This window comes from Cynocephalus volans, chromosome 9 (assembly GCF_027409185.1).
Source record: "Cynocephalus volans isolate mCynVol1 chromosome 9, mCynVol1.pri, whole genome shotgun sequence".
Lineage (NCBI taxonomy): Eukaryota > Metazoa > Chordata > Mammalia > Dermoptera > Cynocephalidae > Cynocephalus > Cynocephalus volans.
Window position 1 is genome coordinate 76,521,659 of NC_084468.1, and position 16,329 is coordinate 76,537,987.

The window sequence follows — 16,329 nt, forward strand, 5'->3', positions numbered from 1 at the left end:
TTTGCAAAGGGGAACATAACAAAGATAATAAATTTAAATGTCTCAGTCATGAATCTGGTCTTCATTTTTCACCTGTTGCTAAGATTTCATAGTGCATTTTGTCAGCCATCAGCCCTATTTCCATTTCTAGAAGGTCGGATCCAGGTATTGTTATCCATGATGGGTAAGAGAGGAGCACAGTGTTATACAGACATAGGTTTTATGACATGTGGGAAGTCAGTAGTCAAATATGTCTTAATTTAATAACAGTGATAATATATGTATGAATACAAACACATGCACATACACATACTATGTTTTTGAAAATTTAGTAGAAGAGCTATGCTTTAAAAGACATTCTGATTTCAACCAGGCTGTAATTTAGTTTTTTTCCTACCAGAATTTTCTCCCTAGATTTGCACTATCTCTAAAGATTCACACTAGCCACGTGTGGCTATTTATATTTAAATTTATTTGATTAAAGTTAGATGATATTTAAGATTTATTTACTTGGTTGTACTAGGCATCCAAGTGGTCAGTAGACAATTTAGCTAGTGGCTGCATATGGGACAGCATAGAATAGAATGTTTCCATCATGGTAGAAAGTTCTATTGGACAGCACGGCTCTGTATGACTAAGCTGTTCTCTGTATCACCAGATGAACAGCTGTAAATGCTTAATGTTGTCTACAGTGCATCCTTTGGGGATAATTGAGCTTTTGTCAGGGATGTTTCTCTGCTTCAGAAGATAACTAAATATTAATGAGATCTTTATTCTTTTATAATGAAGGTATTTTAAGGTAAATGGTAGAATGTTTTGACACTTGCAAAAACTGCATTTCTTTTTAACACATTTGTATATGTCCTAAAAAGTGTTTTGTAGAGCACAATTGGTTTCACTTGATTGGCATAACCTGTGGACTAGCTATCTACAACTCCACTGTGGTTGATCTCCACTTCCCGTTGGCTCTCTACAAGAAGTTACTGAACGTAAAGCCGGGCTTGGAAGACTTAAAGGAGCTGTCACCTACTGAAGGAAGGTACAAAGCTAAAAAGATAGGCAGATTGGTTTGGGAACAGTTCTGGCTACCTCTGGAACAGGGATTAAAAGTTGACAATACCATACATACAAATTTGGGCTTATTAAACCCAATGATTATACTCTGTTGTGTATGCTTTGTCTTAACGTAGCTACACAGCTACTTGCTTGAAACATTGCCTATGTCACTAAGGGCAGAGGAAAAAAAAAAGGAAAAGAGAGGTCATAGCTGTCCAGGAATACAAAATAATCTTTGCTTTCCTATCCTAAACAAAAAGTAGGACATTGAGACTTGTGTTGGTCCAGAGATAACAGAGGGAGAGAGTATCGATTGAAAAGGGAGACTTTTTAAAAACTGTATTGATATTAATACCATACAATTCACCCATTTAAAGCGTACAATTCAGTGACCTGTATGTAGTGTATTCACAGAGTTGTGTAACCATTACCACAATGAATTTTATTTTATTTTTTTTTATTTATTTATTTTTTTTTTCCTTTTTTTTTTTTTTTTTCCTTTCCCCCCCCTACCACAATGAATTTTATAATATTTTCTTCACCCCAAAAAACAACCTGGTGCTCCTTTGATTTTATCCCCATCTCTTCATCCAGCAGCCCTAGGCAACCACTAATCTACTTTCTGCCTCTATAGACTTGCATATTCTGGATATTCCATATAAATGGAATCATACAATATGTGATCCTTTGTGTCTGGCTTCTTTCACTCAGCATGTTTTCAAGGTTCATCTATCTTATAGCATGTATCAATATTTTATTTTTTTAATTGCCAAATAATATTCCATTGTATGAATATACCATTTTTTAAAATCCATTCATCAGTTGATGGACATTTGGGTTGTTTCCACTTTTTGGCTATTATGAATGTGCTGCTATGAACATTTGTGCACAAACTAGACATAGTTTTCATTTCTCTTGGGTATATACCTAGGAGTGGAATTGCTGGGTCATATGGTAACTCTATATTTAGCCTTTTGAGGAACTGCCAGACTGTTTTCCAAAGTAGTGGAGCCATGTTTTTATGTTATTCTCTTTATGGCTCTTAAAACCCCTTTTATTCTTGAATTTCTCTGATCAAGTATATAAAAAGCTTCAACAGGAGGAAACATCCCCCTTTTATGGAAAAAGGATACCAATTTTAAGGTGGAGCTAGAGGAAGTGTCTCTAAGGTACCCTCTGGAAATGAGACTATCACACGTCTGGTATAGGACACCAGTGCTATGGTGTCGATACTGTACTGATGGAACTGTTTGGGGCACAGAGAGTGGAAGAGAAAACTTAGAAGGAAAATTTTTAAATGGCAGAGGAGACCCGGGCCATGTTAATTTTTTGGCAACTGAAAGAGAAGGCTAGAGAATGACAGAAGTATGTGCTATTTACTTTGCCAGCTGGGCTGAGAATGATATATTTAAGGTAATGATTTTAGCTGGTTTACTAATAGCAGATTTAAATTGCACACTAGGAATTTTTTTTTCTGGGCAACTCTTGATGGAATTGCAAGTATGAAGCTCACTGAAGAAGAAATTGTTAATGAGGTCTCGTTAGGTCTCTCAAGAGACTGTATTCTCTTGTATGATATGATCATTGATATGATTGCTGTTGATGTAAACATATTCTTCTTTTAAAAGTACATTTTTTCAGTGTTTTTTAGTGTGACAAATAATAAAGTGTTTTTACCATACAGAGACCTTTGCATTAATAAGTGAGCCATTAAGATTCCTAAGTGGATGAGGTGATTTGTGCCTTTTTTAAAAAAATTATGGAAAGATTATTTTATTAATGCATATTGCTAAACCCAATCTGAAGGGCCTCTATAGTACCATCTCCTTGTATATATACTTGCAAGCAATACTAGAGTTAAGAGAACACAAGTATGTTAGATATCAATCTGTCTGAATTTCTTTGTAAATCCAGTAAGATTTGTCAGTTAGAAAAGGGAACAATTAGTGAATATCTTACAGGTTCACTGCCATAATTCCCTTCAAGGTGTAGGTACGTGGTTTTCTGTCAGTCTGGATTTAAGTTCATTCTATAATCATCTTTTATAGTTTTTCCTTGCAAATGATCTGGACATGTAACTGAAACACAGTTGAAATGTCTGATTTGCCTTTGTTTCTTTTCTGTCATTCTATGATTAGGAGTCTTCAACAGCTTTTAGATTACCCTGGGGAAGATGTTGAGGAGACTTTCTGCCTCAACTTCACGGTAAGAATTTTCACAGTATAGTTATGGTTGTGGCTGTCTCTCATGCTTACAAATCATGATTAACATTAGTTCTTCTCCAGATCAAAGAACAAAGTCAGGGACCTCTCTTAAAAATCAAATCATTTTAGTCAAAGTGTCTTGAGTATTATAGGAGTTTGTAAATGTGTTGAATAAATGAATGAATGATTAATCTATGCACTTAGGAAAATTACTGAAGCATTAATCCTCATTACTCCTGACATGTACTAGGTATTTTTTTTCCAGAGTTCATGTCATTTTCTCTTTGATCACATTTATTGGCAACTTCATGTCTTAAAACTTCTTAAGGTGCTGATGTTTTCTGATTCAGGTTCTCATCTTCTCCCAAGAATTTTCTGTAGTAATAAATAGTCATTAAGCTACATTTGTTCCTAAGCCTCCGTCAGTCATTTGGGTTCTAGAAAGATTAAGTGGTAAACAAATTTGAAACATTTATTTTTTTCACCTTAAATATAGATCTGCCGAGAAAGTTATGGGGTGATTGAACAGAAGAAGCTGATACCTGGGGGAGACAAAGTGACTGTATGCAAGGATAACAGGTTAGTCCTGACCTTGGGCTGTTCCAGACTTTGCTACTTTATTTCTCTGCAGTTCGACTTTTAATACCAAGATTGAAATTCCATTTTAATCCCTTGGATGATAGAGCAAGAATTTGCAGATTCTAAGGAGTTTTTAATAGTAGAGCAAGTACCAGACCTGGATTCAGAAGATAACTGTTTTAGTTCTAGATCTACATCTTATTGGCTTTGACCCTGAGCAAGTCATGTAAACTGTTTGATCTCTGTTTTCTCATCTGTAAAATGGCCATTATAATAACTGTCCTATCTACCTCATGGGATGGTTGAGAGAATAAAATGAGATAACTTATAGGAAAATATTTTGGAATGAATGAACTCCTATAATCCAGCACAGAGTTTCTAGTATCTAGCAGAGTACCTGGCACAAAAAGTGCTCAGAAGATATGTGTTGAATAAATGAATATTATGAAGGTGCTTACTATTACTGTTATTTTACTGCTGAGGAATTTTTAATATAGGTTTTGAATTAAGTTATTCTCTCTGCTTAATGAAAATTAATTCAAATACATCTGATTTTCCAGGACAACTTATAATCTCTGAGTTATCTTTTTAGAGAAGTGATATTCAATTTTGTTTACCTTTGTATTAAATTATGGTACTTTGTCTATAAATTAGTTCACTTTACAAACACTGAGTGCCTACTGTGTGCCAGGCATGTTGCTGGGTATAGGAGATGAATAACTTCTATTCTCAAGAAGCTCAAGGTTAGTTGAGAAGGGTCAGTATACAAGAATGATTGCAATGGATTATGGTATGTGTGACAGGAGTTATAGGCCAAGTGCCACAGAACTACAGTGAGAGGCTACAACACTTTCAGTGGACATTGAAGAATGCAGGTGGGGGGAAAGCATTTTAGGCACAGGTATGTGAGTGAGGACTCTCAAGTTTCATATGTGATAGAGAATGTTGAGTACTTGTGGGGTGAGAACTAGTATGTAGATGGAAGGTGGGTGCAGTAGCATGAGAGGAGGTTATCAAGGCCTTGAATAGATTGGGATGGGGTTGATCTCTGTGTTAGAAAGATAACTTTGGTAGCCATGTGGAAATAGACCCATTAGGAGGCTGTTGAGATCAAGGACGGTAAGGGCCAGAATGAAGGTAGTGGGAGTACCTGGTTGGTTATGTGTTGGTTATATAATCAACAGGAGCTAGCATCTGATTATATATGAATGGTATGAGAGAGGCATGTATTGATAACAATGCTGAGGTCTCTAATTTGGACAACTGCCAGTAGGAAATAGAGTCTATAAATTAGGTTTGAGGGAAGAAAGCTCTATTTTGGATATGTTGATTTTGACAAGTCTGTGTGATACTCGGGTGATTACGTTTAGAGTAGAAAATTTATGTGATCTCAAGAAAGAAGTCGTATAAATATTTTATTTTTTACTTATGCCACCCTCAATCACCAGTGAATTTGAGGTTATTTACAACAAGAACCACAAAGAAAGAAGTGGTAAAATAAAACAAAAAACAAGGGCAAGGAAAATGCACATTCTTAGAGGAGCTATGTAAGTTAGGATAAAATGCAGACTCTAGAGATAAGGACTTGAGCATTATTAGCACATAGGCTAGAGTTAAAGCTTCTTGGCTTCAAGAAAGAGTAGGTAGGGAGTGAGGAAATGAGAGAGTGGCAGTCTCCAAGTGGGAGGACTGTGAGTAAGGGAAACCTTTATAGAGGAAAGCCAGGTTTCGTTTAAGCTTCAGAAAATTACAGAGGTAGAGATATTAGGTGCTGTTTGTAAACATGCTGAAAAATTAAATAAAACTAACTCATCTGTGCTTTATTTTTGTCTTTTTACTCTAGTTGTAAAGATGCAATCAGAGATCCTATGAAATTCATTCTATCCAAATGATCTTCCATAACTCTTCCCTTTTGAAAATGGGAACAACAGAAAAATTGATAGACATTTTTTTCTATCCTTTGACATTTTTAAAAACAGCTAGAAGCTAGTATGAGCTAATGCAGCATTCAGTAACCATTTTTGTCGTGTAAACTTTCCAGACTATTCAGGAAGCCTCAGCTTTGGGGAAAGTGTGAGCTACAATACCATAGTTAAGTGAATGACACAGAAGCCACCAAACACCCAACAAAAGTAGCTTCAGATAATTATCTTGGCTCTAGAAATCCAATATGTAGGCTAATCTTGTTTCAAGTAGATGGTGCAATCAAAACCCTTTCTTGATAAGAATCTCTTGGTGTTAAAAGCAGTTCTTTATCTGTAAAACATTGATACTTTTGTTTACAGCAGATAATTTATTTTCAGGACTTTTTTGTTAATAAGAACAGGCTTATTATTCCATACAGTCTGATAATGTTTTTAGAACTGGGAAGTTTATGGCAGATCCTAAAGTGGATTTGTCGACCCAGATTATTTCTCTTCTCTCCTAGTTTTGGTGATCACTTCAGAACATGTATGTGTGTATGTACACATGTAGATACGTATGCAGTCTTTAGTCCTTCAAAGGACATGTTAGCTTTTGCATCAGATTTCAGACAAGATACTGCATGCGTCATTTGTTAGTTGCTAACAGTGGGATAGGTGAGCAGCCTGAGGAAGGGAACATTCATTGTCTTCATCCTCTGGTGAGTCATCGTAATGCTTTGTGTGTTTGGTACACTGCATGAGGAAATGAGCTGTCTAGTGCAGGCATAGGCAATTTATGATGCAGTCTGCAGTCAAGGCTTTTGTTGGGATTTATAACTCCTTTTCATATCCTTATCAAATTATTTCTCTTAGTATACATTTGGTCTGTCTTTTTTTGCTGTTTGTCTTTTTCTGAGTCTGAGTTTTTCTCTTTCTGCCTCTCTGCTTCTCTCTCCCTTTCACTCTCACTGTCTTTCTCCTTATTCAACAGACATTTCTTTCAACGAACAATTGAACTGACTCAGTAGTTGCTAGACAAACTGCAGGAATACTGAAATATAACACTGTTTAGGGTGTTAAGCTGTCCTCATATGCAACCATGAATGGGATCTGAAGACTAAATTGAGTGGTTGAATCTGAAGGCAATCAGAGAAATCAACTTGGACAGTTGCATTTGGGAGGACAGATGTGGAATAGAGCTAGGTTTGGAAGCCTACTAAGATTTGGACACTAGAAAGTAGGGAAAAGAATATAAAAATGAAAGGTGCTCTGTAAAGTGATGGATACATCTGGGTTGTTATTTTAGACAGAGAAGGGTGAGTGAGTGGGGGTTGAGTGTTGTATGGAATATTGCTGTGGAAACTTCATTTGGATGACCCACAGCTTAGATGGGGAATTAGATTATAGAAGACTGAAAATCAGAGTTTAGGCATCATTCAGCAGGTAGTAAGAAGCCATTGTTGGTTTGTAAACAAAGGAGTCGTGATAGAATTGGGTCTATGGCACACTTTTTTTCTTCATCTTTTTTTTCTTTCTCCACTATTTATATCTATTGCTAGCACATACGTACTCATGGACATTGCTTAACCCCACAAGTGGTTCTCAGAACCTGTGATCACTGGAACAGTGAGGAGAGCATGTGTTTGTTTAGAAGGCATACAGTTTCCTTTCCTCCTACTTTTGCTTTATTTGCCTTTCTATGACTTCAGTGCTGCTCTTACAAAACATTTACCATAAGTATGTTCTGAAGACACAAAGGTTCTTTGAAAGAAAGATAACATATAAATCCAAGAAAGTAATGAGAAGCGAACCCACATTATTATTTTACTTATTATAAAACTCCATTTTTTCTGTTACTGTGGATTTCTAAACAATAGCTTTAAAAGTTTTTCAACTCTTTTGTACAACGAAGAGTGCTGTCATTTTACATACTGCCAGGCAGAGGGAGGATTCCTATTTTGATTTTTAATATGCTATGTTCGAGATTAAAGTATGAAACACCTTCTGTTAGGTGGAAATTTAGGTTTTGGCTTTTCAGGGTCTCTAGCACTCACTGAGCACACAGTGAACTCATCCACGTTGCTTTAGGCACTGCTGTGCTTGTCTCTGTGACACTGGGTGGCAGGCGGGAGATACTGTTGCTGTCACAGTTACCTGTTTGTCTTCGTTCGGGTTATTATATAACCAAGTACAATAGACTGGGTAGCTTATAAACCACAGTAATGTATTTCTCACAGTTCTGGAGCCTGGAAGTCCAAGACCAGGGTGCCAGCATGGCTGGGTTCTGGTGAGGGCCCTCTCCCAGGTTGCAGACTGACTTCTTGTTGTATCTGTGAATGGTGGGGAGCAGTGAGGGGAAGAAAACTCTCTCATGACTCTTATAAAGGCCCTAATCCCATTCATGAGGTGACTTCATCTAATCCTAATTACCTACCCCAAATCCCACCTCTTAATACCATCACATTGGAGTATAGGGTTTCAACCCAGGAATTTGGGGGGGGGACACAAAAATTCACTACCTAACACTGTTGGACAGCTTCCAAGAAGCTAGTATGGTTACTGCAACACTGCTTCATATAGCTGTATGGTTAGGGACAACCGGAAAAAGACATGGGTGATTTTTTTTTTCCTTTTTATGCTGCACAAAATAGAAATCTCATCAACAAAGTATGTTGAGATCCTTGTAAGAAAGGTTAATCATTACAGTTGTTATTTCCTTTGTCTATTCCCTGCCGTAAGCTCATCACTGGGGGTCCTATATTATATGACTAAGAAAATGAAAGAACTACAGAGATAATGCCTGCTGGATTTATAACTTATGCAGTTGTGTACGTAGATACTGCTTGAATTGAACCTGTTTTTTGTTAACAGTAAGATATTTGTAGTCATTACTGTCCTGGAGGAAAATGCCAGAACAATACCAATTCTATATCCATAATTTATTCCATCCCATTTTGTCTTAAAATTGCTTTCTATGCTTAGACAAGAGCTGCATAGCCAAATGAGTAATAGGCATCCAGGTAAAAGAACATCTGGGGCTGAGTGCTGGTGGCCATAACACAGCCGAATCTTGCCACAGCTGGTAGTCACATCTGGATGATACTTTTTTATATAACTACTCATGTTTAAGTATTTCTCACATTCTATAACATGGTTATAACATTAATGAAAAGCCCACATATCACAGATTCTCCAAAATTAACCTCAATTTGATGCAATCAAATTAAATGCAATTGCTGTCTTCCTGTTTTCCCCATATGAAAAAAATAGAAAGAAAGAGAGAGGTTAGTAAAAGGACCGCAGAATGAGAAATGCCAGACTTTTAGGTAAGTGCTCCAAGGGGCACCTGGATTCCTTAAAGAGAACCTAAGAATAAAACTCATGCATGACAAAAGACTTCTAGCTCCTTAAGATCCTCTGAAGTTAGGACTGCTGACAATGTCGGCTGGTCTCTTAGGATAGTCTTTGAGAGTTATGGTCTTTAAGAACTGCATTGTATTGACACTGGATGTTATAGGAATGGCAGACAATTAAAATGCTAGTAGCACTTCTTGAGTGCTTACCATGTGTCAAGCACTGCCTTAAGTACTTTACATGTAAGCCTCCCCACTTTACAGATGAGGAAACTGAGGTATAGAGTGGCATAAGTCACTTGTTCAAGGTTGCACAGCTTAAAGAATTCAAAACCAGAGCCAGGATTTGAAGCCAAGTGGTTTGAGTATGAGCCTGTCCTCCACGAGCATCAACATTCTGCCCCTCAGAGGCTAAGACTGGGCTCCGGGATTCCTGGTCCCCTGCCCTGCAGGAAGAAGAATTACTTTGAAGAGTTTGTTGTTTTTCCTTTTAGGAAGACTATGCAATTTTTTAAAAATGAAAATTGGCATAGTTGAAAACGTACTACATATGAATGAAATTGAATGTTTGAATTTTTAAACTTAGGTGAAGACAGTGCTTATATTTACAGTGTTGTTACAAAGCCCTCATGTTGGACACCCTTCATAATGGCTGTATGTTCTTCTGTGTGTATGTGTGTTTTCTTTTCCTTCACTTTGGATATTTGGCTTGTCTGTATGTTCTTTTTTATTCCACTTTCTTTTTTATTTCTTTTCTTTTTGGGGAATCCCCAGCCATTTTAGTAAGACCATATCAAACATCTTCTGCACGTAAAGGTTTTTTTGCCTTTAAAATTGCTTTTTAATGATAGGGTCCCAAGGATGAAATTGAATTAAAGTGTAAAATGTTTTGAATCTGTTGATAGTTACTTTTGCTAAATTGATTTTTCTAATGAGTTGTACCAGTTTATTAGAATACTTCAAAAAATTTATGGAAAAATAGAATTAGAGGATAGTACAAGGGGCTGGCCAGTTAGCTCAGTTGGTAAGAGTACAATGTTGATAACACCAAGGTCAAGGGTTCGGATCTCTGGACTGGCTAGTGCCAAAGGAAAAAAAGAAAGAGAGAGAGAAAGAAAAAGATAATTTGAATCTTCTCATGAACTTTTTGAAGTACCCTCATACATCATTGTCAGTATAGGAGAAAACCCATTTCACTCAATCCTTACAAACTTTGCGTATTCTCTTTTAAAAAAATAAACGATAAGAAATTAAATCTCACTTAAAAAAAGTTTTTGCATTTCATTCACACATAGGCTACTTTACATATTCTACCTACACAGCATTAACCCATTTAACTGCTATTTACCTCTAAAATATTTTGTTTAAAAAAGGGGAATTAAATAGAGGCAGTGGTTGCACAGCATTGTGAATGTGCAAAATGCCACTGAATTGATCCCATTAAAATGGTTAATTTTGTTATGTGAATTTCACCTCAATAAAAAGTGTTTGTGTATGTGTGTGTACATGTACATGTGTGTCTTGTGTATGCAGTGAGTGTAAACTGTCAGGCAGGCAGAGCTGCAGTGCCATGTTTGCACAGTGAACATCAGCATGCTAGTTTTCTGCATAATATTCTTAGAGAGTTAGTTGAGTGTGTAATGCTTGCTGCCTTTCTTTTGCCAGTTATTTTGTGCCTTGTTGACCAGTCTTGGCTATAATGGGTTAAAAATGGTTTATAAACGACAGTGTTTCACCTGATTTGAAGTGAAGGTGTCCTGCTAGATGTTAACATGTAGGTTTTATAACTTCTTGAGGAACTATCCCATAAGCAGTCTAGGAAACCAGGGTAAAGATCAGCCCAGGTAGGAAGTGGTGGAAATTGCCTGATATTATGAAGGGTATAGTAAACATCTCTGTATTCTCAGAGGAGTGACCAACAGTGCTATGACCGGTAGCTAGAAAAACCCTCTAGCCAAAGTCTTATCATAAACAAGAGAAAGAATGCTGGCCAGAGCACATAGCTGGGAACACGTGTCTTCAGACCTTGCTTGAGCCCTGCTTCACCCAGTGCTGCAGTTTCAGGAATGTGTCCGTTTGCCTCAAACAGGATTTGCAGTATTTCCTCTTTTTAAAGTAGTTTGCTCATGTCCTTTGAGTATTTCTCTATGGATTAAGTGATTTTCATATGATTTATATGAATTGTTTATGAAATTGACTATTAACCCTTTGCCATCCATATTTATTGTAGGTTTTATTTCTACTTTGTTTGCTTTTGAAAATTGGGGTGTATATGTTTAAATCTTTATAATTTCTTAATTTTTGTGTTGTCATGTCTGTTGATTATTTCTTTTGGTCTTATATCACTCTAATCATGCCTTTTCCTGTTCAATAACTGATAAATATTTATATAGTTTCTTCAGTGAAAAAATTTTTTGAGTCTTAGTCTGAGGTAAAAGTAAATTGTTTCCGGATTGCTAAGTTTTCTTAACTATTCTTTACAGTTGAACATTAGGGTAATTATATTAGGTTCCAGATCCAGTTTGGGTTTTGATTTGAATTGTGATAAATTAAAAGTTAATTTGAGACAATTTACACTTTTGTGATATTCAGTCTTTCCATCCAATGGCTTATGTTACACTTCTTTGTGAAGTCTTTTTTTTTCTTCGCATGTATTATACTTTACTAGAGGTTTTAATAAATATTTTTATTTTATTTATACCATGAAAGAGAGACTTTCCCATATGTTTTGATCATTATTAGTGCCTGGAAATAGTTACTGGTTTTGTGTATTTATCTGATAACTAATCAATTCATCAAACTTATTAAATCTAACAGTTTTTCAGTTGATTCTCTTGGGTTTTCTAAATGTAAATAATATGCCTGCAAAAAAAAATTTCCAATAATTATATCCCTCATTTGTGTTTCAATTATTATTTTTTTTTACTGTACATGCAAAAATGTTAAATGATAGTCTCTCTCATTCCTGGAGATAAGGAATAAATATTGAATTTGTTAGATTTTTTTGCTTTGATTAAAATAATCATCTGATTAAGATAATCAGGACTTCTTATGTAATTTATTATTTTGAATTTCTCTTTTGGTTGGCCTGGCCATAGAGAAGATTAACCTTAAAGTTGCTTGTATTCAACTGGTGTCATTAGCAACAGGTCAGAGTTGCCTTCCATTCCCTCCATTAAAGCAGTGTGATTTTGCTTGTGTAATTTTAACCCTTAAGGGATATGGAAGAAAATGGCATCTGATTTTTACATTTATTTTTGGAGTCTAGTTTTTAAAATTACTTTTGTTTCACTCAAAATGCCCAAATGTAGAGTTGAAATGGTCTTTTTTGTATATTCATATCACATTAAAGTCTTTTATCCTTTCTAGGAGGAAATCCAAACCTGACTTTATAATTGAGGAAACGAAAACAAGCGTTCATTGAATTTCCTGCATTTTTGAATTAAAGGCCACATTCTTCTCTGATAATAAGGAATCATATCATAGGGATATAATGACATCCATTTTCTCACCTTTTGTATTCAGAGAGAAGGAGGATTGAATTTCCAATCAGTGTCTTTATCCTTCATGTAATAATAATAATAGCTGAAATTATTCAGCTCCTACTGTGTGTCAGACACTGTTCTATGAATTTTATGTGTATTAATTTATTTGTTCTTCATAATAACCTGTGAGAAAGAGACTGTTACTATCCCCTTTTATAGATGAGGAGAAACTGAGCACAGATAGTTTACCCAATTGCCCAAGGTGCTTTACAAATAGGAGGCAGAGCTGAGATTTGAATACAAGCAGGCAGAGTACCGAGTCTTTTTTTTTTGAAAATACTGATTTATTAACACCACAGTGGTAAACAACGTATGCTTATGTTTCTTTGTAGATCACTGACTCACACATAATCAAAACCCACAAGAAGCTGAGTTTTTACATTAAATGTGTTCTCCCTAAAAATCCTTACTGTATGCCAGTCTATCCTCAAGCAGTACAATTTGATTATGCACCATTTTATATTTAATATGTCACATTTAAATAGCAAAATAATGAAGGCACAGATAATACAAGCAAACAAACCCTTTCTACTTCTGAGCTGGGGGTGGGGGCACACACTTGGATTGGTTCTTCAAGTATATATTTTTTCCAAACATAGTAGCTTCAGTGAAGAGTTCTGATGATTTTCACAGCTACACCCTAAAAAGCTACATGACAAAAAGACTTCACAAGAATCAAACTACATAACACTGGATACACATGCTTTACAGAATTTGCTACATTCTACATCTCTTCAAGTAAATTAATACTTTTAAAATACTAGGAAAAGTGACTTAATACTTAAATGTCTTGGGTATTTTTTACTCTTTGCAAGTAGTACCAAGAAAACACATAAACATGAGACTGAAACTAATGAAGACATATATTGACAATATTATACAGGTTATACATCCTCTTTCTTGGAACCATGTTCTCTAAATTCACATATTCAGAACATTTTTCAGAACTTGAAATGGCAGTTTTCCTGGCCTCATTAACAGTAGTGTCACAGTCTCCACCTCGGGTTTCCTTGGTGCCATCACTCTTCTCTGAAGTGTTAATGCTGATGTCAGGGTTACAAAAGCAAAGTCTTAAAGATGACGTTTTTCTTGGGTTCTGCTTTCTCTGCACTGGGAAATGTCAAAACTAAAGAAACTGAAGAATCAAGCATTAAGAATGTGTTCAGTCTTGGCTCTTGTGTTCCATGTGTAGTGTTATGATCGTGTGATTGAATGGGTTTCGAAGTGACGTTCTTTCCTTCACATCTGTTGACACCCTTTATAAGCCTCAACTCCCATCCTCACAGAAGAGATCATGGAAAAATAATTCTCTTAAGTTTAATTCGGTTTTCTTCAGTACCTTTTGGTATATTTATTGTGTTCAAATGAAAGTCAAATTTGAAACAGGCTGGCCAGGATCTAATTGCTTTAATTTAATCTATTTTAGGAATGTCAGAAATGATTCATACTGTATTTTGGTCAAAAACCTGAGCCTTTTAAGTCCACCAATATTTGAAAGAAAAAAAAATAGGTTGTTGTCGTCGGCTTTCACCTCATCAATCCCTGCCCCCTCTTATTTCTTGGCGTCATCAGGCACCTCGTTGTGGGGATCGGCGTCTTGGGGACCCGCGGCTGCCCCTGCGGCAGCCTCCTCCTCGTCCTCCTCCTCCTCCCCCTCGTCGTCATCCTCCTCGTACTCCTCCTCGTCCTCCTCCTCCCCCTCCAAGGTCCATGCACATCCCTCCATTTCGCCGGTGAGCTCTTGGATCTTGGCGAGCAGGGGCTTATAGATATCGTTATACTTTTTCTCCAGAGCCTGAAATTCTTTATCAAATTTGGCTTCTATCTTATCACATCGCTTCTGCAGCTTTTTGAGGGCCAGGACTCGGCATTTCACCGAATTGGGCAGGCTCTCGATAAAGTCGTTTTTCGGCTTTGGTGCATTCTCTGCGGGGGTCTGGGGCTCCTCGGCCATCTGAGCAGCGGTGCTGTCAGACTCAGCAGCCGCGCTGTCAGTCTCTCCACCCTGCGCTCCGCCTTCCGCCATTACCTCCTCCGCCGCCTCCGCCTCCGCCGCCGCCTGGCTCGGCTCCGTGGGCCCCTGGTTCTCCGAGTCGGCCATGTCAGAGGAGAAGCCGCAGAGGTGTGGGTGGCTCCCGCAGAGGCCCTGCACCCGAGCTGCTCCGGAGAGATGTGGCAGATGCGGCAAGTGGCCGTGACGTCGGCCGCGACCCCGCCCTTTCCCTTCGCGGCACTTGACTGGCTCCCTGCGGTCAGCTGATGCTCATGCGTCTGTACTGCACCAGAGTCCTTCCGTTGCTACCCCCCCCCCCCCAGTCTCCGGGCCCCCCAGACACGCCTCCTAGACACCTGTTCCCGTTCCCCCGCGTATCCCCCATCCCACCCCATAAAGCTGGGCTGGGAATGCCTTTGGGTGCCTGAGGCTTTTTCAGGAACTGCTTGTATGGCCTCAGCCTGTTTTCGGTGTGTTCCTCACTCCCATCCAGGCTCCTCATACATCTGCCAACGCATTTGTCGTCTTAGTCTCTCCGTAGCTGACGTTGGTCTCCCTTAGTAGTGCGTCTCTGCCTTACTCTTGCGGAGTCTGCTTTGATCATTCTTAGATTCCTCCTAATTCCTCTCCAGGAAGTGGAAGCATGGAGAGCTGCCTCCATTCCATTTCTTTGGGGAACTGCGGTGCACGTGTTGGACAGGGCAGCTTGCATATCCAAGTTCTGTACCCATTTGTTCACCCTGTAGCCCCTGTTGGCGATCCCTCATGCCTAGTGGAATGTATCCTGGTGGCAAGGTCGCCTTTCAGCAAGACGGACCCTGGAAGCAGTTTTAGAGCCATTTGGGTGGAAATCTCAGAGCTCCAGATATCCTGGTATGTGTTCTAGAAGGTCCTACAGAATCCTTGAGCTGTGGGAAGGAATAAAGCTAGAGAAAGGCCAAAGAAGAGAAAGACCCTCTAAAGCATGGGACCCAGAGCAAAGGCCCCTCTTATCCCTGTTGATGCATGGTTTTTAGTACTTTTCTTCACTGGTGGCACACAGACACACGTGTATATGCAGCCTTTGTCCCCAAGGCACTCCACAGTTCAGTGTTTGCTCTGTGGGTCTTGCTTGTGACTCCTATCTGAAAACATTAAAGGTGTTAAACAGCAAACTCTGTTCTCTAATAGCAAATTTTATTTCCTTACGTTGCTTATTAAACCAAAAATGAGAGCTTCTTAAATGAAGATTAGGGCACAAATTTTAGGTATGGAAGACAAATGATCTGTCTAGGGAGGGATTCCTCAGGAATGCTTTCCAATTCAGGATTAGTGATTTAAATACCGTTCTTTCACTATGTTGGGACTTGGTGAAGCTTTAAGCATATGAATCTTAGAAAATAACTTCCTAAAGTACAGTTGATGCCGTCTTTTGGTTCTTGTGAATATTAAATTAGTTAATAATATGTAAAGCACTTAATGGTGACACAGCAAGGACAGGATAAGTGTTTTAATTTTTTTTTACAAAATGATTATATTTATTAATATGCAAAATAACCTACTGTAATATTTTCTTTTCTTAGAAAAGGGAATCTTTGTGCCCTTCCTCAAAGACATTAATGTTTTACAAAAGGACTAATATATTCCTATTAGGAAACATCCTAGTTTTTTAAGTACTTGTGATTCCTGTTGTCTGTTTTGCTTTTTTTTTTTTTTTTTTTTTGTGACCGGTAAGGG

At 37.7% G+C, this 16,329-nt stretch overlaps 2 protein-coding genes across 5 annotated transcripts in view; one reads left to right on the forward strand and one right to left on the reverse strand.

Annotated features, from left to right (window-relative positions):
- Positions 1 to 16,329, forward strand: part of HERC3 (HECT and RLD domain containing E3 ubiquitin protein ligase 3) — a 117,271-nt gene that overhangs the window by 73,139 nt on the left and 27,803 nt on the right. For 3 of the 4 annotated variants that reach the window (XM_063107391.1, XM_063107393.1, XM_063107392.1), the window contains 3 exons: positions 852 to 1,018; positions 3,174 to 3,240; positions 3,736 to 3,818. In XM_063107391.1, coding sequence (XP_062963461.1) covers positions 852 to 1,018; positions 3,174 to 3,240; positions 3,736 to 3,818 — 317 coding nt within the window. Of the gene's footprint in view, positions 1 to 851; positions 1,019 to 3,173; positions 3,241 to 3,735; positions 3,819 to 12,444; positions 12,573 to 16,329 lie in introns of those variants that run through there. The other variant, XM_063107394.1, reaches the window with a different exon arrangement.
- Positions 12,907 to 14,763, reverse strand: NAP1L5 (nucleosome assembly protein 1 like 5). Its single transcript, XM_063107396.1, has one exon. It carries the CDS (start codon positions 14,719 to 14,721, stop codon positions 14,173 to 14,175), a length of 549 nt encoding a protein of 182 aa, XP_062963466.1. The 5' UTR covers positions 14,722 to 14,763; the 3' UTR covers positions 12,907 to 14,172.